Genomic DNA, 24,705 nt, shown 5'->3' with positions numbered 1-24,705 from the left:
TAAGGGTTTCAGGAGCTCTATGCCAAATCAGGATGAAGACCTGATATATTTCTTATTATAAATCACAGTATCAGAGGACCCCAAAATAATTCCAAAAAAAAAAAAAAATGACAGTATCACAAGGACAATTGTAAGCAATTGGATTTAAGAGCCACTTGTTTAGGTCATGGTGCTCAGTGGCAAAGTTGATGTTTAAAAGAAGGTGGGAGCCTGGATACTCTGCTTCTAGGATCCAGTGCTCTAAAAACTTACGATTTTCTTAGAAGATCCCCACCCACAATGCATTTAGGACTTGACTTGAGGACCCATAATCACAATAACACTTTCCACGTGCATTATATTACACTGGAGTGCACATTTCAGTTCATACATGCTAAAACATTTAAGAGAAAGGAGACTCCTACTTGGTTGTATGTCATTCATAGAAAAGAAAATTACTAATCTTCTTTAAACAAAAATGTTTGTTTAATTCATTGAGTAAATGGTAACTGAGTGAATGTCCCTACTTCACCAGTTCGTGTGGATGTTTAATAGGCTTCTCAAACTTAATGTGTCCAAAATGGAACTCTTGGTTACTTGTTGCAAATCTGCTCCTCCTGGTTGTAGCTATCTCAGTCAACGGTATACTGCCATCTAATTTCCAGCTAAAATGCTAGCAATTATCCTTAATCCTTTTCTTTCTCTCAACATTTTATATATAAACACCAGTAAGTTGTATTGATTTGGTTTTCGGATTATATCTGGAATTCTTCCATTTTTTTTCCCGGAACCATTGCCATGGCCTTAATCCAAGATACAATCTTATCCAAGCCACCATCACATTGCTTGTCTGGGCTGCTGCAATAGCTTCCTTTAGACATCTTGTTTCCACTCTTGTCCCCTTAACCCCCAAGTACATTCTCTATGTATTAGTCATGTAAATCAGATCCTTCAGAATGAAATCCAACTCCTTACCATAACATGGCCAGTTGGGCCAAGTGAACTTGCTTTTTTCCGATTGTCAACTCTTATCGGAAGACACTGATAGCTAGTGACAAATGGTACGTCAAGATGAAAGCAGCTCTAATGCATCTCTAACTACGTCTGCCGTTCCTGGGAAGCAGTGCCTCTCAGCTGGATGAAGCTGAGTCCCCATCCTGCAGACCTTCCAACAAGTGCCCCGCATGAAAAGTTCAATCAGGCAGATGCAGCAATATTCTAGCTACAGGGTCAGCTAATTTTCTAGCTAAGTTAGGTGATGGAAGCCTGTGCTAAGTCTGGGGAACAAAGGACCAAGTGGAGACCTGAGTCTAGGGCATCACTCCTAAGGACATCAGGCTGCTGGGCTCATGGGTGCTTATGGCTCATTTATACAAGGATGAAGGTGCCACACGACTTGAACCCCCATTTCACCAATTAAATAGTGATTTTTAACATTCCTCTTGCTAATTAGAAAACCTAGTCCACATTGAAGCCCCTATATCTTGTTAGAGCTGCCTCTGGGGTACATACTCCTGGTAAAGATACCTGAGACGTTAACTACCTCTACCGGTCATTCGAGTGGGCCTTGTACTCCTCTTCCTTCGATTTCCACGCTCTGGTCGCACTGGCCTTCTTTCTCTGCCTGGCATTCCCCCCTACTCCCCACTGACTCACTCCCACTCCAGGGCCTTCCCGCTTGCAGCCCAGCCTTCCCTCTTTGCATGGCTGGTTCTAAGCCCGTTTATCTCTAGTTTCCAAGAGGCTTTTAATAAGTTTCATTTGTCCAGGGAATCTTAATTAATTATGACAAATACAGCTATTTTAGTTGAGTCTTAATAGTAGGGCTTTACGTTAATTGTGAATGTAGCTATTTAGTGATATAAAGCAGGGAAGGAAAAATACATCTGTGATCGACATTTATGGTATTTACTTTAAAGAGTTTTCAAAGGTAATAAAACTCTTCATTTGTCTCCAAATATTGATTTGATATGGTTGTGAGCATAATCAATGACTCCCTGGGACTCTAACTCGAGCTTGAATCACCAGAAGCAGACTGAATGGAAGATGCCACTTGACTTTATAATCAGTCCTGACCCCTTCATTCCCTTTTTTGAGCATGGGTTTATATTGTCTGTGTCAAATATATTTGTTTTGTTTGTTTTTTGGTTTTTGTTTGTTTGTTTGTTCATTTATTCTTTCATTCATTCATTCAAATGGAGTTACTGGGGGTTGAACCCAGGACCTCATGCATGCTAGGCATGCATTCTACCACTGAGGTATAACGTCCCCCTGTCTGTGTCAAATTTAAACCACAAATTTGTATTTTTGCAGAGTGCCTACTGTTAGCCAATAGTGAGACCCCTACATTAGGAAGCTCACCAAAGTGTGGGTCCTTGCCTGCTGGCTGAAAAGAATTCACAGCTGAGGCAGAGAGACAGAGTGAAACTGCTTTTATTTCTCGAAAAAGTAAAAGAGGAAAGTGCTCCAGCAGATAGAAGGAAAGAAAAGCGCCTAAACAAGGGAAAGGCACTCAGATGGGGGCCCGTCAGCCAAGACAGGCAGTAGAGACAGCTCCGGCTTGGGTCGGGCCACGTGGACTTTTATGGGAGGCTTCTGCCTTCATGTCCTCCTTCCGGGTGTGATGGAGCCAGTCAGTCCTTATATGGGCTATTCAGTCCCTGTATGGGCTTTTCCAGTTGTTGTCATGACAATTATCAACTGTTATGGCACTGGTGGATGTGTAATTTAGCATGCAAATACATTACAATGAGTGTATAATGAGGCTCACGGTCCTCTGGAAGTCAAATCCTCCACCATCTAGGACTCCGTCAGTTCTAACCTGTTCTTGTTTCTTCTCTGTAGCTGCCTCCTGAGACTTAGATAAGAGTAACGGGTTTCTAGTTGAGGGAGGGGCAACAGCCTTGGTAACAAGAAGGAAGGTTACTTTAACTAGAATGCCTGCAATCTGGTGGACCCAGCATCCCCTGCAAAAAACCGTCTCCAAAGATTCCATTCAGCCATGAAAGTTTTAAAGGGAAATGGGGGAGTAATCCAGTTAGTCATTGAGATAGGTGGTCAGAGTCCTTGTCATCCCTCAGTGCCTGCAGGACTGTCCCAATCTGCTGCTTAAGCCTGCTCTTCTGTGACTCAGGGAGGCCCGGGGGACTCAGCTTTTCTGTAAACAAGAGGCCAGGGTGTGGCGGCAGGGCGTCTCACAGAGTCCTGCTCCATTTCACCAACAGTGCATAAACTGGTGCATAAGCATATTATTGATTATTAATTGTCAGACTCACATTGTCTTATTTAATTATCATAACAGCCTTGTAAGTTAAAATCCATGTCCCTATTATACAGCTGGGTAAACTGAAGCCAGAGGGGTTACAAAACATATTGTCAGTGATCTACCAAGTAGGTGCCAGGCCAAGATTCAATCTCAGGTCTATCAATTGCCAAGAAGCCCCTTTCTGCAACACTTGCACAAACCTGTATGCAGCAGATGGTGGCTGCAGTTTCTTCTTCCTTCTTGAATTTCAGTTTTTCCCACTCATACTAAAATAGTTGAAAGAACCCTCCAAAATAAATTTAAAAAACAAACAAACAAAAAAACATAAGCAACAACTGATTGGTTTATTATCTGGAATTTTACCTTAACCATGAATGAATGTTGCTTCATATAACTTTTACCAAAAAACTCAATTATTAAAACACATTTATTCAGAACCACAACCCTGTAACATGCAGTAATCATTATACTTAGTTCATGCTGTTAAGAAGATAGACATGTTCTTAAAGCAAAGGCACAGTTGAAGATTAAGGAGGAAGGAAAGCAATTACCTTTAACTTATATGAAACTAATCTAAGGCCTTAAAAATGCTCTGCAAACATTTAATGCTGCTAACTTTAAAGTTAATTTGACTACTTTATCTGGTATTATGCTTTTATTCTATTTATTCTATAATTAAAACAAAATTTAACATAAATGATAGCATATTCTATGCATATGGGTTAGAAAAAATGTATACTGGAACTTTTAAGTAACCTATGGCTTTTTGACTGAATTATCACTCGCTCACACATTCACTCAGGAAAGAAAGAAGAAACGAAACAAGGGAAAAAAGAAAGAAGGAAAGAAGAGGGAATAAACGAAAGAGAAGAGAGAAAACTAGTCTGAAGGTGATAGAAGATTTTAAGAACACTGTTACAGACACTCCTTGAAATTTGGCTGAATGTATTCACCAGTTTTGTTTGTGTGGATACCCATAGTTTTTTGCCATTTCAAAACACTTTTAGGGAAGAAATAAATTTAGGTTAAAAAAATTTTTTTAAGTCATTATGATCCTTAAGCTGGTGGCTCCTCAGGTCCACACTGCTGTGTTTGCATTTAGATGACATGCGGATTAACTCGCACTCTTGGTGGAAACGTGAATCCCCTCCCATTGGCTGAATCCTAGGAGAGGCTTTAGTGGGATCCCTATTTAAATTCCAGCCTGCGTTGAATTGAACTGTACGGAGTTTAACTACTCTGAAAAATCAGGAGTGAGGCCCATTTGACGTTTTATGCATAGCTTTTCTTTCACTCATTCCTCCTCCCCGACTCCAACCCCCTCCCCAGGACACTTTCCTCAGTGTGGGGCGTAATTCCCGTTCACTGGCTTGACTTCTTAAGAGCTGCCTTCCCTTCCAGTCCTGGGCAGCTCCGCCCCTTTTCACAGACCAAAGTAAATCTGCACAATAATGAACCGTCTAAGGGAGGAATGACATCACCAGTAAGTGGTCCCAAGCTGTTTTGCACAACATTCACCTTTCATTGTTCTGATGACAGGGCTGGAATGTGACGGTTAATTCCCTGTGGAGTAGGGGGCTGAGCAGGGCCTGCTGCTGTTGAACAAACTTCAGTACCCCCTTATAAAAAACAAAAACAAAAACAAAAGCTACCATGCTTCCTAGTATTAAGGTAAGGAAGTCAAGATCTGTTTTGATTTAAGCAAGGCTAGTGACTCCAGGCAATGCGCATTTCATTTGTTAATAGGCTTCCTTGGCAGTAGACTCTTCTCAGTGTTCTTGCAAAGAGCATCTTGGAAGCTGGGTTTGGACATTTGTAGAGGCTTGACTAATCTGACAAGGGCTGTAAGAACTCGACAACCTTTCAACTTTCAGCTCCAGGTTTTACCGAGGGTGGACGGTGACATCCTTTCAAAATGACCAGCTTGTGGTGACTTTCCTTGATACCTCAGAATCCTTGACTGAAACTGGCCAAGACGCACCTTGTGGTATGAGGCATGCTCCCGCTTCTCTATGGAGGGGAAAGGTAATCTCATCCTACAGAAACCTGGGGAGTTTGTAGAGGAACAGAAAAATCTCTTATCTTATTGCTGTCAGTCCTACTCAAATGTTCTGAAGGCTTTTAACAACTTTTCCATGTACTGTAACTGCATCTTCTAACTTATGATTTCTTGGTGAGCAAGAAACTAACTCGAGGCAAAAATATTATTTTCGAAGTTTTGGCTGTTACTGTTATGTGGATTTTCTGCAGACCTCTCTTTGCATATGTGGAGTAGGCGTGTAAAAGTTGGCAATGAATTAGAATGCACAGTGGTCTAAAGAAAGCCGTGTTTGTTCTGAAACAGTGTGGCAGTGATAACAAGAATAATAAAGCCAATTGGAGGTTCTATTTTGAAGTGGAAATGGCATTAAAATTTGGACTATGTTAAACAATTGGTAAAAAGTTTAACTTTAGTAATTTTTCAAGCTGCATTGTCTGAATTCAGCAGAGTGTGTAAAAATAAACAGCTTGTATTTAGCGCTCAGTAGGGCTGGAGGCTAGTGTAAGTCTTTCACAAAAGAACTTCACTTGGCCAAAATCAAATTTTTATACCATGATTTCAGATTCACATGACCCGTTGTATAGAAATTTGAGCATCAGGGCAGATGGTATGGTTTTCGTTTGTGCAGATTTAATTTGGTGTAACATTGATTGTTAATAATGTTTTGTCTCTGTGTTTAAAGTGACAAAAGTCTTGAGTTCAACTGTGATGAAAATCTTGGGTTCACTACATTGATCTGCCTGAATTCTTAATTCCATGTGACTGGATGAACTTCTCTTTACTTGTAAAACTAAACATCCTTTCCACAACAGAAGGGCCCTCACATTTCTTTTTCTCTAGATTAACAACAGTCAGTCAGGATCAATACAAAATTCATGGCTGGGGTCTTGGAGTTTTGTTCATTGTTTTGATTTTTTATTTTTTGAATTAGCTTTAACGTTATCCCCAAACTGGATAAAATAATTATTAGATAAATGTTAATATAACTTTTAAAGTATTTAGTGGCATTTCACATACCCTTTTATTTATAAGCTTTTTAAAAGACTTGGATACAATGGCAATAAATTCTATTACCATTTGAAAAAAGGAAAGGGTCACTTCTCTGAGTAAATAAACACATGTAAATACCCTGCTCTCAGTGATTTATGTACTTAATTTGCTACATATTTCATGTCTATATTATTTTAAACACATCTTATTTAAGAAAATAGATTTACCCAAGAGACAGATTAATAGTATCTTAATAAAATGCTTTACGAAAGGGTATGTTTTTAGATTGTAAGTTCCCATAATGTATAAGTTTAAAACCATAAGGAATAAGCTTTTGTCCAGCACTCTAGAAATGCGTGTACAGTAGAGTAACAGGTATATTTGTACCTGTGTGGATTGTCTTCTACTTGTTTGAACAGTCTCAGGAAACCTGGTTCATGCCCCCAGCTCCTCCCCGCATGTTCTGAGTGATTGCAGGAGCGGCCTATCTACTTATGCATGTGGGAGGACCCCTCACATTGTATCGCAGAGACCTCAAACACCCCCCTCCCCCGCCTCAGAAGACCCCCCCCCCCACTTCCTGGCTTCCCTGGGAAATCACTTGATTTAGTTCTTTTCTGAGGACGTGACTTTCTCTGTGATAACGCACCGTGTTACCTAGACGGAGCATCCCATAATTTGATGTCATAAACCATAGTGACACCTTCTTTGGTGATGGGCTAGGTCTCTTTGTTAGAATGAGGGAGGGCGAGGGGGTACCTAGAAGAAAGAGCCCAAGGCCACACGTTTCAGTGACAGACTTCTTTGGTTCCTGGCTTTTTCTGCTCCTCTTGAAAATCATTCAGTAAATTTATTCACCTGGCTGATTCTTAATAACATCAAAGGGAAAGAATAATATCTTCTTTCTACTGGTTTAAAAATATTCATCTGATCAATCTGAAGTTGTTTGAAAAGTATTTTGAACAACTTAGGAAATAGGAAAGCACAATAAAAAGTATATTATTGTGGGTAGAAACTACTTACCCATGCCCTCAAATAAACAACCACCTTTTCAAGTTTCAAGAATGAAATTATCTTTCTTACTGTACCAGTAGATGCACACCTCACTATCTTTGAAGAATTCACTCCAGTTGGAGGGGAAAGATACAGATTAGCAGTAAGTTTCAATTTAGCATCACTGCTAATGGTATCTAACATTTATTGGGTCCTTCTCCCTTTACATGTAATAATTCATGTGATTCTGACAATGACCCCGTGCACAGACACTATTCTCCCATTTGTATAGAGAAGGAAACTGAGGAAGAGATAAATTAAGAAGCTTGCTCAAGTTAGTAGCGGGCAGAACTAGACTCAACCCAGGCAGTCTGGCTTTAGAGCATACACTCAGAACTACCATACTGAACAGAGGGTTAGCTTTGAAATGACAAATGCCAAAAAAAAAACCATATGTATTTTCTGTCAATGAAGATTAATGGCCTCATTGAGTTACACAGAGATTCATTTTCTACACAAATTACTACCTATGATTTCATATTGGGCCCTTTATCAGGACATATCCCTTTTTATTTTCCTGAATATTCCTCATTCAGCTTTCAGTATTTGTGGTCTTTCTTTCTTCTTCTTTTTTTTTTTTTCTTTTAGTTTCTTTTTTTGGAGGAGGGTGGTAATTAGGTTTATTTATTTAACTATTATTTTAATGGAGGTACTGAGGATTGAACCCAGGACCTTGTGCATACTAAGCATGTGCTCTACCACTGAGCCATACCTTCTGTCTTTCCTCTTTATCAATCAGAAATTTCTCTTTATTTTTAATTGAAATTTTAATATACATACATGTATTTGTTTTCATATTCTTTTTCATTATAGATGACTACAAGATATTGAATATAGTTCCCTGTGCTATACAGATAAAATTTGGTTTTTTATCTATTTTATATATAGTAGTATTTGAAAATCTCGAATTCTCAACTTATCCCTTCCCACCTGCTTTGCCCAGAAATTTTCTATCTCTAAAGAACCCATGGTGCAAAATAAAAGAGGCTTTAGGATTGTCATCCTGGGATCCAAGGCAAGACCCTTCCCTGCTGCCCAGTCTTAGAGCAGGAACAGATGATACCCCTCCGTGTTTGGTCTGAGGGAGGAGGAACACCACTCTCGACCACTGCTATCTTTGACTTCTCTCTCTCTTTTATTTTTTAATTGAAGTATATTCAGTTTACAATGTGTCAATTTCTGTAATGACATTCATATACATACATATATTTGTTTTCATATTATTTTTCATTATAGGTTACTACAGATATTAAATGTAGTTCCCTGAGCTATAAAGCAGAAACTTGTTGTTTATCTATTTTATATATAGTAGTATCTGCAAATCTTGAACTCCCGGTTTATCCCTTCCCATCCCTTTTCCCCCTGGTAACCATAAGTTTGTTTTCTATGTCTGTGAGTCTGTTTCTGTTTTGTAAATAAGTTCATTTGTGTCTTTTGTTTTTAATTTTAGATTCCACATATGAGTGATATCATATGGTATTTTGCTTTCTATTTCTGGTTTACTTTCACTTAGAATGACAGTCTGCAGGTCTATCCATGTTGCTGCAAATGTCATTATTTTATTCTTTTTTATGGCTGAATAGTATTCCATTGTACTACAATTTCTTTATCCAGTCATCTGTCGATGGACATTTAGGTTGTTTCTATGTCTTTGCTATTGTAAATAGTGTTGCTATGAACATTGGGGTACATGAAGTTTTTCAAATTAGAGTTCCCTCTAATATTATATTATCACTGTTCTTAAAGTCCTTCAAGACTCTGTATAACCCTCAGAATGGTACCTGACTCCTTAGGATGACATACAAGCTGCCTGATGCTCTTGACCTCCACCTTCCACTGGAGTCTTATCTCTTGACATTGTCCCACCTTCTACTGTGTGCTCTGAAATGACTCTGTGCTGTTCTGGATGAGGTCCTGTTTTCTTCTGTTTGCAAACTCTTTTCCCTTTATGTGCTGCAGCATTTCCCCCAGTCTTCATCTAGATAACCTTTGTTTATTCATTCATTGAATAAATACTGGTTGAGGTCCTACTGGGTGTTAGGTACTGTGCTAGGGGGCTGGTGTTCAGCCCCAGACCCTGCCCTCATGGAGTGTTTGTTCTGTGGAAAGGTGGAAAGACAGACAATATCTAAGTACACAAATAAACAAACCTGTACATTTCAGATAGTGAAAGTGCATGAAAAGAAAGAAATAGGGTGATATAATGGAGTACGGCCGGCTGGGGAAACTGTTTTCAATAGGCTAGTCAGAGAATGCCTCTCTGGGGAGGAGACGAGAACTGAAACCAGAAGGATGAGCAAGAAGAGCCCTGGGGCTGTTGAGTGTGGTTCTGCAGGTGGTAGCACCTGACCCAGAAGGAATGGGGGCTGAAATCCAGTCCTCATTCAGTGCATCAGCATGAGGAGGAGCCCCATGCCTCACTCAGGCATTCCACCATGGGACTGCTTCCCAGGAAAGGAGAGGACCCTTATGTAGTTCTCCCAAAGGGGCCATATGGTCAGGAGAACAGTATTGGAAACAGCAATTACAAAGCCTTGAGCAATTACTTCCTCCAGTTACATCTCCACCCTTGGATGTCCCCCACTAACCTATATTTAAAGCATAAATGGCACTTTTTACATAGCTGCAATTTATTTATTTATTTTTTATTCCAAGCAACCTGACACACGATTTGACAATGGTAGGGTATTCATCCCATCTTTATTGAATTATTGAGAGAATTCATGAATTGTGGCTAATTCTGTATGAGTCAGGGAGCTTTCTACCACAGTGTACGATCAGAGGGCTCCTCCTTAAGTAGCGATTCTCAAGTATGGGCCTCCTGTTGGGCAACCCACTGTCTATCAGGGAAAAAAAAATAGGTCATTTCAATGGTTTAGGGCAAGAGACAAATAATTCCGTAGACTTTCATTTCTACTTGTGACTAAGAAGCTATTTACTAGTAATATAGTAGGTGATTTATTTTTGAATATAGCATTTGTAAATTTAAATTAGCATGTTACCAGATGTCCATAAAGACTATGTATATTGGTATTCTACAGTGGATTCTGGTTGCTACCAAATATTAGGTAAACACTAAGCATGTGATCACCGGGTAGTAAGAAATTCCCTAATCTTCAAGAAGAATTTGTTATCAACCATGAGCTTTTTTTTTAAGGCTTTCAGTCGTTGCCAGGTGGGCCTTTTAAAGACAGATCAGTATTGGTTAAAATTCATAATCAGTTTAGTTTATTGTGGGTTGTTGGGCTAGCCCACAGAGGAGCCATAATGCGTATCCTTGCTTTAATTTTCAACAATTAGACCTGAAGGTATGTCATCAATGTGCCTATTATATTTACTTATTTTTTTATTGAAAGTATGGTTGGTTTACAACATTGTGTTAATTTCCGGTGTACAGCATAATGATTCAGTTATATATTCATATATATATATTCTTTTTCATATTCCTTTTTCATTATAGGCTATTACAAGATATTGAATATAGTTCCCTGTGCTCTACAGTAGGACCTTGTTGTCTATCTAAATGTTCCTGCACTAGAACAGAATTATTCATAACCCCCTCGAAATCTGAAGAGCAAAACTTCATATAATGATCTGCTTGGGTGTGTGTAGGGGAGGGCGTGTGGGTGTGTGTGAATGCTATTTGAATTACTTGGATTATACTATCAAAGTGAATGTAATAAGATTACTAGATTATTTTTAAGTTTATAGGATATAGTTTTATGACAAAATCATGTGTATAAGTTGAGGGTCTTCTCTTGTGACATAAAAGCAGTTCATAAAAGTTGCTCGCAAAAAGTTTACTGATTTATTTTAATTTTTATCACCAAGTTCTTTTTCAGGAGAATGGGTGAGCTAGACTTTTATCCCACTCCGCTGGGTTAGGGACAAAAAGTTTGAGATCAGATAGATACCCTACAATGCTGCTGGTCTTCACAAAAGAAAAGAAAAAATATATACCGGGGCTTTGTAAACTCATCCTCACTACTAAGAAACACAAAACAGAAACAAAGCTCAGAAGTCTCTGTCCTGTTATAAAGGACCCACCATTTCTTTAGATATATGAAAAAAAAATGATTATCTAGCACTCAGTGCCCAGGGCTAGGACTAGGGTGAGATAAATGAGACTCTCACCTTGGGCACAAAATTTAAGGGGATGACAAAAAAATTCAGTAATCAAGTTATGCAATATTTTAATGCACTGCCTTGAAAAATTAAAATTAATGCAAAAGATCCACAATGATCAAAAATATGAAAATTTCAAATGAGGACAGGATCTGACTCTGCAGCTCCGCAACCCAGCCTCCTCCACCTCACCCTAACCCTAGGCCCTGAAGAATCTATTGGGGACATTAGATTAATTCTGGATAATTAATATAATAGTCACCAACTTGAGGAACTGAGGTGATTTATGAAAAAGTAACACTTCTTCCTGAGTCATTTGGTAAAACCTGTCCTATCATGTTACCAAGCTGCTTGGTTCTGTACTATATGCTCTAGTTGGGAAAAAAAATGCATTGTGATTAAAGACTTCACACTGCGTTCAAGCTTGACTCTTTTGAGGTTCATTCATCTTTAATTGCTATCTTGCCTTTGCTAGTTTTAACCTGCCTTTTCTCTTGAGAGACAGAGAGGCAGACGTACAGGGAGAGCTGAACAAGAACAAAAACGGTGAAGGAGAAGGAAAGAGAAGGGAAATTAGCATGGTCTGGCTGAGAAACAAACCTAGGATAGCATCAAGGCTTCCAGATGGGGTCCGATGGACATAAGATGGTGACATGTGGCAATATGTGAAGGGGGCAAAGAAAGAATTGCTGCTCTGGGGCTAAGGCTGAGAAATTTGGAGAAATGGTTGAAAAAGTGGGAGTGTCAAGAAAGTTGGAGAAAGAAATCTGTGAAATCTTACCTGGTTTACTTTCAAGGAAGCAATGTGAGAATGAATATTGTCCGGTGTGGCCCTAAGTCTTCAGGGGCACAGAGTGACAACTGTTCCAGGGAAGGTGTTTATCTCAAAGATTGATCACTAGGATAAGGCTGAAAAACACCCTTCACTTCCCCTTTCCCTGCCAAAACAATTTATCCTTAGACTTTAACAAAAAAACGCTAAATTAACAAGTATCTGTGGAACAGGACAGAATGAGATGCGTTTTCCAGCATAAATTTGAGTGAGCATTAAATGGATCCCAGTGAGGAAGAAAAAGCAGAAGTCTCTAACAAGTTGAATTTTATAAACATGGAAAGGAATGAAAGAATCACCCACAATCACAGAAATATGAGAGTCACGTGGCACTGTAAGGAAAGTAAAAATACGACCAGATGCCAGAGTAGCTGAGACTTGGGTGGGGGAATGCTGAAGATTACGAAAGGGGGTTCAATGTTACTATGGAAAATTTCAGACATCTACATAAATAAAAAGAATAGTATAATGAAATCCCATGTACCCAGCACTTAGCTTCAACAGTTAATCAACTCATGACCAATCTGGTTTCATCTCTCCTAACTCCCCTGGATCATTTTGATGTAAATTCCAGACATAAATTTCATTCATAAATATTTCAATATGGATTTTTAAAATATAAGGATTCTTTAAAAAATGTTGTCAGAATCCTATATCAGATCTAAAGTTTAATAATAATTCCTTAACATAATTTTTCTAATTTTCTCATTTTTAAAAAAATTTGAATGAGAATCCAAATAGATTATAATTGGTTAGTATGTCTCCTAAATTTCTTTTAATCTATAGCCCCCCCCCCATTTGTTTCTTCTTGCAATTCACTGAAGAAACTAAGGGTTTTTAAATCATGTATCGTCCCCTACATTTTGGATTTTCTGATTGCATCATCACCACGTCATTTAGTGTGTTTCTTGCTTTTGTCTTTTCTGTAAAATAATAGTTGTAGGAGCTTGATCTGATTCAGTTTCAATTTTGGGGTGAAGGATATTTCTCAGGTGGAGGTCTATACACATGTATACAATATCTGGTTGTCTCTTTTGGGACACTGATAATTATTGCCTACACCCATTATTTCACTGAGGACTGCAAAATGGCAGTCTTTTATAATTACTTCTTTATTTATTAAGCTATCATTATTTATAACTGAACTATTTCTATAAAGAAAAACAAAAAGCTTTAAAGTTAAGTGGGAACATGCTAATACTTCTCATATATAGATGGAGTTAAGAATGTTGACCCTGCCCTACCTGTTTCCTGTGTCTGCTTCTCTATTTCTCTTTCCTTTTACAGTCAAGACTAATAATTAATCTCAGATACTTGTCTCCATTTTTTTCCTTTTTTGGTTTTTCTTCAGCTAAGCTTTTTTTTTTCTTTCATGGGGGTTGGTAATTAGGTTTATTATTTATTTCTTAGTGGAGATACTGGGGATTGAACCCAGGACCTCGTGCATGCTAAGCAGGCACTCTACCACTAGGCTATACATTTCCCCCATTCTTCAGCTAAGCTTTAGTCTGTATTTTGTTCCCTAACTCCACTAAAACTGCTCACATGAAGTACTGACAATACCCATTTTGACATATCCAATGGAGAACGTTTTCTTTAAGTTTGAATTTCAATGAAAACAGCGGACATTTTCCTCTCACCTGATCCTTCCAGAGCACTGCACTGTGGACATGCCTTGTTCCTTACTCTTCTCTTTGCCCCATTGGCTTCTGCAAACCCGCTATTACCTGGATTCCCTCCTCACTGTCTCTCTCTGCTTAGGCTCGCTCATTATGTTTCTTTACGTTTTCTCATCTCAGTGCCTTTTTTCTGTCCTTGCTCCTTTTTCTCGCTGATGTCTACATGCCTCTTATTCATGCCATCCTCTCTTAGGGCTTTAGATTGCACCAGTCAGTGGACACTCCCAGTATGTATCTTTGGCCCAGATTCATCTCCTGAACTCCAGGCTACCGATAAGCATTTCACCTGTAGATTCTCGGCAACCTCGAAGTCAGTGTGCCTTTTGGGAGCGTCATGATCTTCCCCTCCAAGTCTGTTTCTCTTATGTTACACTATCTTTGAGGAGCACTGACAGCAAACTAATAACCCTGTCTGGAAGCTGAAGAGTCTGTCCAAATTTCCCCTTCTCCATCCTCAGTCAGTCTGTCACCAAATTCTGTGACTTCTGTCTCCTAAAAATCACCACATGCACCCCCATCTCTCCATTTTCAAGTGACATGATCCTGGTTCAGATCTTGGTTCAATTACATTTCTCATCTGCTTTTGCAGCTTCCTAACTGATCTCCAGCTTCCTGGACACACACGTCCATCTTCTGCACGGCCGTCGAACTTCCTCATACTCTGTACCTCAAGTTCAGATTCATCCTCTTAGCCTATGGGTTGCTTTGTTTGGCTCATCCTTCTGTTAGAGCAGGCAGATAGCTAGATATGAGCAGTGAAAGGGGGACTGCAGGCCAAAATGGCAGGAATTGGGCAAAAAGGAGGGGCACCGGCCAAATGCAGGAAACCATATATCATATAAACAACAGGGGTCTCTGGGCAGAGAAGGAAAAGCAGGAACGTCTGGGCTGATAAAAGGTCACTTATTTTGGGGTGACAAGTGGCCTGGTGACCGACAAAGAAAGATGGGAGAAGGCAGGACTCTCCAGTGTCCAAATGTGACCTTTTGCTCATTATGCCCTCATTTTAGTAAATTAGCCTTGCAGATTAGAAGCACCCATCATGCACCAACGCCATGACACTTCCAATCCAGACTAAATAAGGACAAAAATCCCTCCTCCCTTTGGGAAGGTGGAGTTGGGATGAAAATCTGGGAGCATGACCCCAAACCCCTCCCTCCCCAATGAATATTCTGCCTATTCATTTTTACACTCTATATAACCAACTTGCCAAAAAAAACTCAGGGCAGCCGCTCACCTGAGCCTGCCTGCTCTCCCCTTGAGAGTGTACTATCCATCCCTTAATAAATCCCCACTTTACTTTCTTAACTTCTGGGTCCCATCTCTGAATTCTTTCTGCGATGGGACAAGAACCTAGTCACTAGCAACACTTCCTTTCCAACCTCACCTCCTATGGTTCCCGCAGGTACTCTTCATTTCAGTTGAGCTACGTGTTGTGTCCCAATTCTGTGCTTTTATGCGCTATTTCCACTGGACTCTGATTTTAGGCTTTGTAGGCCACATACAGTGTCTGCTTCATCTTCTTTGTTACGCTTTACAAGCCTTTAAAAACATAAGAACTATTCTTAGCACAAGGGCTATACAAATACTGAACTTGACCACAATTTGGCCCACAGACAATATTGCTAACCCCTGGTCTGGAGGGCCCTTTCCTTGTCTTGTCTATACCTGGCTCCTACTTAGCTTTTAACACTCGGGTTTAAGTCACCTCCTTCTAGGGACCTCCCTAACTCTTATAGGACTTAGCTGCACTTCCTCTGTGCTTCCACAGAGGTATGAGCTCCCTCCGCACGCAGGTATGTCTTTGTCTCTGTAATTGTTGGTTTAATTGTGTTTCTTTGGAGAGTAAATGCCTTAGGGGCAAGAACTGTGTGTGTGTGTGTGTGTGTGTGTGTGTGTGTGTGTGTCTGTTTTCTTTACATGTCTAGCAGAGTGCCCAGCACAAAGTAAATGTTCACTAAATGATTGTTACATGAGTAAACAAGAAGAGGTGTGCTACTTGGTGTGACCAACAGCACTGGCTGCTGGCATTTACTGAGTGTGTTCTGTGGGCTGGCCACTGTCTAAGTCCTTTACATGCATCATTTCACTTAATCTTCACAACAGCCCCATGAGGAAGGTCCTTTCATTTCCTACGTTTGATTAGATGAGAAAGAGGAGGCACAAAGAAATTAAGGAATTTGGCCAAGCACATTCGAATTTCAGCAAGACTTCTGAGGACTTTTGTGATAGTTTTCAACAAATATGTAAAGAGCTCACCATGGGCTGTGTTTTAGCACTGTTGCCAGTGTCCAGGTTCTTGTCCTGTCCCAGAAAGAATTTAGAGATAAGATGCAGAGGTTAAGAGAGTAAACTAAAGACTTATTAAGGGATGGATAGTACACTCTCAAGGGGAGAGCAGGCAGGCTCAGGTGAGCAGCTGCCCTGAATTTTTTTGGCAAGTTGGTTACATAGAGTGTAAAAATGAATGTGTGGAATATTCATTGGGGAGGGGGAAGGGTTTGGAGTTGTATTCCCTGATTTTTATCCCAATTCCATCTCCCTGAAGGGAGGAGAAATTTTGTCCTTATTTAGTCTGGATGGGAAGTGTCATGGCGTTGGTGCATGATGGGTGCTTCTAATCTGCAAGGCTAATTTTATTGTAATGAGGGCATAATGAGCCAAAGGTTACATTCAGACACTGGAGATTCCTGCCTTTTCCCACCTTTCTTTGTCAGCCTCCAGGCTACTTGTCACCCCAAAATGTATGACTGCTTATCCGCCCAAAGGTTCCTGCTTTTCTTTCTTTGCCCAGGGACCCTGGTTTGTATAATGTATGGTTTCCTGCATTTGGCCTGTGCCCCTCCTTTTTGCCCAATTTCTGCCATTTGGTCTGCATCCCCCTTTCTCTGCTCATATCTAGCTATCTGCCTGCTTTAACATGTTGGAGAACTGAATGTGGGCATGTGAGAGAAGCAGAGGACTTGAAAAGGACTCTAGATCTGGGAACTATGCATCTGGAAGAATTTGGTTGTGGTTGACTGACATGAGGAAGATGTAATTGGAACAGGTTCCTGGGGAGACCTGGGAGCCCCGAAAGATGATGACTAGCAGCCCTGTGGGCTCCAAGTGGATGGAATGACAACGTCCCTGCTGCTGAATGGGTGATGTCAGCAGCAGGCAGAGCGTGACTGTGTTTGAAGTGCTCAGTGCATTGACCTGTCTTTTTATTCATCATTGGGGTTGTGTTCCCACTGAAACAGTGCTAGGTATAAGCTGATGTCTTGGGTGACAAAACAGTCCAAGGAGGATCTTGACCGTTCCGGAAGGATGGGCTGAATCACACAAGATGAAGTTGTCCTGAACAAACACAAAGTTTTACAAGTTTCAGCTGTTCAAGCACTATCTATTTGAGGAATAGCATGGTCGTTAAGAGCACATTGAATGCTAGCTGTCTTCCCTTTTTTCAACTTCTGCTTTCACCCCTTCCTGCCTTAAGACTAATAACTTATTTTATGTTTTCTATCATATTTTCAGTCATTCTCTTATAATTGTTCACAACTTTTCACCCTTTATCTGACATCTTAGAACACTTTCCAGGGCTTTTAATATTTTTTAATGTATTTTTAAAATTGAGACAGAAGTTACATATTACAAAATTCATCAATTTTAATTATACATTTTGATGAGTCTTGATAAAATTATACCCCATAAACAATCAGCACATCTGGGTCTATGCTTTTACATCTTCTAGCTAAAAATAACTGAATTTCTGAACATTCTAAGTGAAAAATCTTCGAGTTAAAAATATAATTTTATTTGGTATGAAGGATAAATGAGGGGTACATTTAAAAATGGTTATTAAGAAAAGCAAGAGAATACTGGAAACCTGATTAGATTATTTCCTTGTCTTCCTTTTGTCCTCTGAATAAGATAAAGTGCTTGTAGAAAACTCAGAACTTGCCAAGAATAAATTTGATTTCAGGAGACTTAGCGCTCGGCCTGCACCTGCTGATGAGAATCGGGGCACTCATTCACCTTCTTAGTCTTGGTCTTCTGGTTTATTTACTTCTCATGTTGATATTTTCAGAATCAGGCTTGTGTAACACTTATCAACTTACAGTTTTTTAATGTCTGCCTGCTTCTGTTAATGCAAGTTCCATGAGGCTGGGTGCCACCCTCTACGGTACCCCCTAGCACAGTGCCTGACACATAGGAGGTCCTCAACAAATATTGACTGAATGAGTAGATGGAAGAAAGAACAAATAAATAAGCTTGAAATTAGCTAAAGCTACCTATATAGAGGTGTGTGAATTAAAGACGTGACAATGCTGAGCTGAGTTTAATTTTTGTTGAATGTATGTTCTGGTTGATACTAGGTTAGCCATTTGATATTAATAGTGGCTATTAGACAGTGAGTGTCTCTGACCTATTGAGCAATGGCCTCTCAAAGAATGTGGTCACTCTAGTCATCAGCTGCTGGAGAAGAGGTGTATCTCTTAAGTGGGAAACCTCAAATGAGAGAGGGAGCCCTCTTTATCTGGACTATAAGGGTATCTCTTACAATCCGTTTATCCTAGTCCTAGAGGGTGAACAACTGTTGGCAGGCTGTCCTGGCTGAGCCACGCATATTGACTAAGTCCTGGATCCAACCCTCAGTGACACCAACGGGGAAACTGGACTTTGGGAGCATGCAGAGAATGGGCTGTGTATTGCTGTTAGGTCCAGTTTAAAAGATGAGACTGCTTTAAGATGTGACAGAAGAGGGAAGGAGAGGGATTTTAATAGGCCTAGAAAAAGAGAAATAATCACAAGTATGAGGCCCTGAAAATGTGGCTTCATGGAAACCAAGTTCCAAGGTCATGCTGTAGCCCACAGGATTGTCTGTTGCTCAGAAAGCCCTCTCCTTTTCTCTGGCTGGAACACTAGTGCCCTAGGTTTTACTGTCAAAGTCAGGATAATGACAAAAATACTTATGGATTAAACACAAAAAGCACTGAATAGACTTTCCATATGGAGGGAATAGCGTACTCTCTAGTTCTTATATTTGTTTTGTGTTTTATTACATCTGTGTAGTCCACGTGTCAGTCTTTACTTCTACTGTCTCAACCTTCAGAACATCCTCTGAGGGGGGGTGTTAATATCCCTTGCTCCTTCCTTTGCAGCCTAGAAAACTGAGGGTCAAGAGTTCAGTGACTACAGGGAACTTTATTCAATATCTTGTAGTAATTTATAATGAAAAAGAATATGAAAAGGAATATATGTATGTATATGTATGACTGAATCACTATGCTCTGCACCAGAAACTGACACATTGTAAACTGACTATACTTCAATTTAAAAAAGAAAAAGAAAAAAAGAATTTCATGACTGACCGGTGGTTACACAGTTAGAAAACTGTTGGGCCAGAATTCAGATTCTGCTGTGTCTGACCCCAAAGCTTATGCTTTAGCCACGCTAAACCCCTGCCTCTAATAGCATAGAGGCATACGATTCTTAAACAAATATCTTTAGAAATTTTAACATTTAAAGCTTTAAAGTTGAAAGACACTGGGGGTGGGTATAGCTCAGTGGTAGAGCACATGCTTAGCATGCACAAGGTCCTGGGTTCAATCCCCAGTACCTCTGTTATGTAAATAAATGAACCTAATTACCTCCATCCTCCAAAAAAATAAAAAAATAAAATAATAATCAAGTTGAAAGATGTAATTTTTTTTTAATGAATTTGTCTCTGACAGTCTAGTTAAGGTCAAGAAATTTGAAAATATCCCCTAAAGTCTCTCTTACTCTTTAGTTCTGTGACATTTCAGTTGCTTTGTCTCCAAGTAAAAAGATAAGATAATCAATAAAATGACCTTCTACACATGTAAGAACCACAATTAGTGAAGCTATTATAGTATTACTCATGTGAGTCCAGAGGACTTGAAAATAATATTTTCCTCTTATTTTAGGAATAAAGCCATAATAAGGTTTGGAAGTCAAGCATTTTTGTTAATAGATGCTTAGACACAAGGGTATATTTTATAAAAATATGTTCTATTTAGAAAATCTTACTGACATCAGCAGAGCCATTTCTATAGTAATTATCTGACACTGGATTGATTATAAATAGTTTCTCTGTATTATGTCCAATCATTTCTTGCACAATGCAAGTATAAGACTACTAACTTCTGTTTACTTGGATAACAGCTAATCTAGTCATAAATATGAAATAAGTCATTCAGAATAAGTAAAGTTCAAAATATACTGAAAGAAAAAATGTACTTACAACAAATACATTAGTGGTTGTTTATAACTTGCTTCTCTTATAAGTATAAATTACTAAAACACATTCTTATACTACACATGGTAAATATAATTATTAGATCAACTTTGTTTCATGGATAATTGAAAACAGCTATTAAAAACTGGTGCAAGTTAACTGACCACCACAAGGATGGTACCTAGTTACTGTGGTATATTTGTATTTCTGCTTTTTAAAGCAATACATAAACAACAGAAAGAAAATGCACTTCATGCATACAAACTAGTAATTTCTGTGGCTGCCACATTTTTGTATTGCTAGGAATTCAGATTTCCTTCCTACCTAGCTCTCAATTAAAAAAAAAAAAACAAAACAACTATTTAAATCAGAAAACAAAGATAAGACTGCATGCCAGATCTGGTGGTAACTAAAACCAGTTTATGCAGATCAGCTTTCTACCAGAAAGTTCCACTTGCCTTGTCCCCAACAGTAGTTGCATACAAAATAAGAAAACTCAAAGGTTCTTCTTTTCAGAGTCTTCTCTTTCATTTAAGGTAAATTTCTCTTTTGAAGTCATGTGATACACAGACAAGGAACAAGTGTTCTGGGCTCTACTGCAGGAGTTTGTATCCCAGTACCGCCACTTACTGACTGTGTGACCTGGGGCGGGTGCCCCGTCTCATCTTCCCCAGGGGGATGATAGTAGCAGTCCGTGCCTCATAGAATTGCCATGAGGACAAAATAAATACTAGTGCCTAGAGCACAGAAAATTCTCTATAAACAGCCCTATTATTGCAAAACCGAAGTTTTACTCAGTGGTTATATTATTGAAGTACAGTATAGATGCAGAAAGCTGCTCACATCAAAGTGTTCAACTTACTGAAATTTCATAAGCTGAACAATTCTGTGTAACAGGCACACAGATCATGAAACAGAAACTATACCTGAAGAGCCCTCTTCAGGCCCCCTTCTAGGCGTTACCCCTCCCTGTGAGTAACTAGCATCCTGATTTCTGATTAGTTTCATTAATGGCCATTTGTTAAACCTTCATATTGCAGTAATTGATAAGGGATTTATTATAATAGTATTTTATTCTTATTTAATGTCTAAGACAAACTTCTTTGCTGATTAACTCTTTAACAGTTATAAGAAATATTATTTATATATTACAGAATATATAAACTATCATACATAATGTAATAAAGGTAATATTTTAATATATTTTGTTTTCTAGGTTGAAAAAACTCCTTGAACAAGAAAAGGCTTACCAAGCCCGCAAAGAAAAGGAAAACGCTAAGCGGCTCAACAAACTGAGAGATGAGCTGGTGAAACTCAAGTCCTTTGCACTCATGCTGGTGGATGAAAGGCAAATGCATATCGAGCAACTTGGCCTGCAAAGCCAGAAAGTACAGGACCTGACTCAGAAACTGAGGGAAGAGGAAGAAAAGCTCAAAGCCATTACTTCCAAATCCAAAGAAGACAGGCAGAAATTGCTCAAGCTGGAAGTGGATTTTGAACACAAGGCTTCGAGGTTTTCCCAGGAGCATGAAGAGATGAATGCTAAGCTCGCCAATCAGGAGTCTCACAATAGGCAACTCAGGCTCAAGCTGGTTGGCTTAACTCAAAGAATTGAGGAGCTGGAAGAGACCAACAAAAATCTTCAAAAGGCGGAGGAAGAACTTCAGGAACTAAGAGAGAAAATTGCCAAAGGGGAATGTGGCAACTCCAGCCTCATGGCAGAAGTGGAAAATCTGCGGAAGCGCGTGCTCGAAATGGAGGGTAAAGATGAGGAGATCACGAAAACGGAATCCCAGTGCCGGGAACTGAGGAAGAAGCTGCAGGAGGAAGAACACCATAGCCGGGAGCTCAAACTTGAAGTGGAGAAGTTACAGAAGAGAATGTCAGAACTGGAGAAACTGGAAGAAGCCTTTAGCAAGAGTAAATCTGAGTGCACCCAGCTGCATTTAAATCTGGAGAAAGAAAAGAGCTTAACCAAGGACCTGCTCAATGAATTGGAGGTGGTCAAGAGTCGGGTTAAAGAACTGGAATGTTCCGAAAGTAGATTGGAAAAGGCTGAATTAAGCCTCAAAGATGATCTGACAAAGTTGAAGTCATTTACCGTGATGCTGGTTGATGAAAGGAAAAATATGATGGAAAAAATAAAGCAAGAAGAGAGAAAAGTAGATGGACTCAATAAAAACTTCAAGGTGGAACAAGGAAAGGTTATGGATGTCACTGAGAAACTAATAGAAGAAAGTAAGAAGCTTTTAAAACTGAAATCTGAAATGGAGGAAAAGGTGTACAATCTGACAAAAGAGAGAGACGAGTTAATAGGCAAACTGAAAAGCGAAGAAGAAAAATCCTCTGAATTAAGCTGCAGTGTTGACTTACTAAAGAAGAGACTTGATGGGATAGAGGAAGTGGAGAGAGAAATAACCAGAGGGAGGTCTCGAAAAGGACCTGAGCTCACCTGCCCAGAAGATAACAAAATTAAGGAACTTACCCTTGAAATTGAGAGACTGAAGAAACGCCTGCAACAACTGGAGGTGGTCGAAGGGGATTTGATGAAGACAGAGGATGAGTATGACCAGCTGGAGCAGAAATTTAGAACTGAGCAGGACAAGGCGAACTTCCTCTCCCAACAGCTGGAGGAGATAAAGCACCAGATTGCCAAGAATAAAGCAATAGAGAAAGGTGAGGCTGTGAGCCAGGAAGCGGAGCTGAGACACCGATTTCGGTTGGAAGAAGCTAAAAGTCGAGACTTAAAAGCCGAAGTGCAAGCTCTTAAGGAGAAGATTCATGAGTTAATGAACAAAGAAGATCAGCTTTCTCAGCTCCAAGTGGATTATTCTGTTCTCCAACAAAGATTCCTGGAAGAGGAAAATAAGAACAAAAACATGGGGCAGGAGGTGCTCAATCTGACCAAAGAGTTGGAGCTTTCGAAGCGTTACAGCCGAGCTCTCAGACCCAGCGTGAACGGGAGGAGAATGGTGGATGTTCCCGTGATGTCCACCGGCGTCCAGACAGATGCCGTCAGCAGTGAGGCGGCGGAGGAGGAGACGCCGGCGGTGTTCATCCGGAAATCCTTTCAAGAAGAGAATCACATCATGAGTAATCTTCGGCAGGTGGGGCTGAAGAAGCCTATGGAACGATCCTCTGTTCTGGACCGGTATCCGCCAGCGGCCAACGAGCTCACCATGAGGAAGTCTTGGATTCCATGGATGAGAAAAAGGGAAAACGGGCCCCCGATGACTCAAGAGAAAGGGCCTCGAACAAGTTCCAGTCCGGGGCACCCGGGAGAGCTGGTTCTTTCCCCGAAGCAGGGCCAGCCCCTGCATATCCGAGTGACCCCAGACCACTGAGAACAGTACCGCGACTTTGGAGATAACCAGCCCGACGTCTGAAGAATTTTTTTCTAGTACCACCGTCATTCCTACCTTAGGGAATCAGAAACCAAGGATCACCATTATTCCATCACCAAATGTCATGTCTCAAAAGCAAAAAGGTGGCGATGGCCCTCTTGGCACAGAACGATCCATGTCCCCAGTCACAATTACTACCTTTTCCAGAGAGAAGACCCCAGAAAGTGGAAGAGGTGCGTTTGCGGACAGGCCCACCTCCCCGATCCAGATCATGACGGTGTCCACGTCCGCGGCACCAGCTGAGGTCGCCGTCTCTCCCGAATCCCAGGAAATGCCCATGGGAAGGACTGTCTTCAAAGTCACCCCAGAAAAGCAGACTGTTCCAACTCCAGTCCGGAAATATAACTCCAATGCCAATATCATAACCACAGGAAGACAATAAAATTCACATTCACTTGGGTTCTCAGTTTAAACGATCCCCGGGGACGTCGGCCGAAGGAGCAAGTCCGGTTATCACTGTCCGACCTGTCAGCGTGACGGCTGAGAAGGAGGTGTCCACTGGCACCGTCCTGCGCTCTCCCAGGAACCATCTCTCGTCGCGCCCTGGCGGGAGCAAAGTCACGAGCACCATCACCATCACACCTGTCACAACCTCATCCGCCCGAGGAACCCAGTCAGTGGTGAGTAGAGGAAGCTCCAGAGGTCAGCCAACCCAGGGGGGCACGAGTGAGCCGTGAGACTAACCCAGCGCCCCAAATACAACAAAGCCACACGCCTGTCGCCCCACCCGAACCCACTACCAGATGCTTCCTAGGGGACTATCTACACCAAGAAATGAGACTAAAAAGTAGCCTAATATTTTATTAATTTGAGCTAATTTGGAGGGATAGTTTTGTTTCTTTCATGTAAATTATGGAGACACCAGAAATCCCCAAGATGGCCTCTTCGCAGTGTTAGCCTGTGGTACTAATAACGTTTAAAATTTGACTTTTATGTTTAAAGTGCTTTTAAAAAAATGGAGCCTGGAGAGAAACAGTCAGTATGCAGGAAAAATTCAATGTGTTCCTGCGTTGTGTTTCTATAACCTAAGATACTCAATATGTACTTCTGTCTGGTCATAGTCATACTTTACTCCAAAAGTAAGATTAAAAGATTT

General features: G+C 40.2%; 1 protein-coding gene across 1 annotated transcript in view; it reads left to right on the top strand.

The window, feature by feature from the left end:
* FILIP1 (filamin A interacting protein 1) overlaps positions 1 to 24,705 on the top strand; it is a 175,595-nt gene that overhangs the window by 132,866 nt on the left and 18,024 nt on the right. Inside the window, 3 exon segments of the mRNA XM_032484481.1 lie at positions 21,422 to 23,546; positions 23,548 to 23,979; positions 23,981 to 24,229. Of these exon segments, the coding sequence (XP_032340372.1) occupies positions 21,422 to 23,546; positions 23,548 to 23,979; positions 23,981 to 24,229 (2,806 nt within the window).

This window comes from Camelus ferus, chromosome 8, assembly GCF_009834535.1.
Source record: "Camelus ferus isolate YT-003-E chromosome 8, BCGSAC_Cfer_1.0, whole genome shotgun sequence".
In the NCBI taxonomy this organism is placed as follows: domain Eukaryota; kingdom Metazoa; phylum Chordata; class Mammalia; order Artiodactyla; family Camelidae; genus Camelus; species Camelus ferus.
This window is presented reverse-complemented; position numbering and strand designations above follow the sequence as displayed.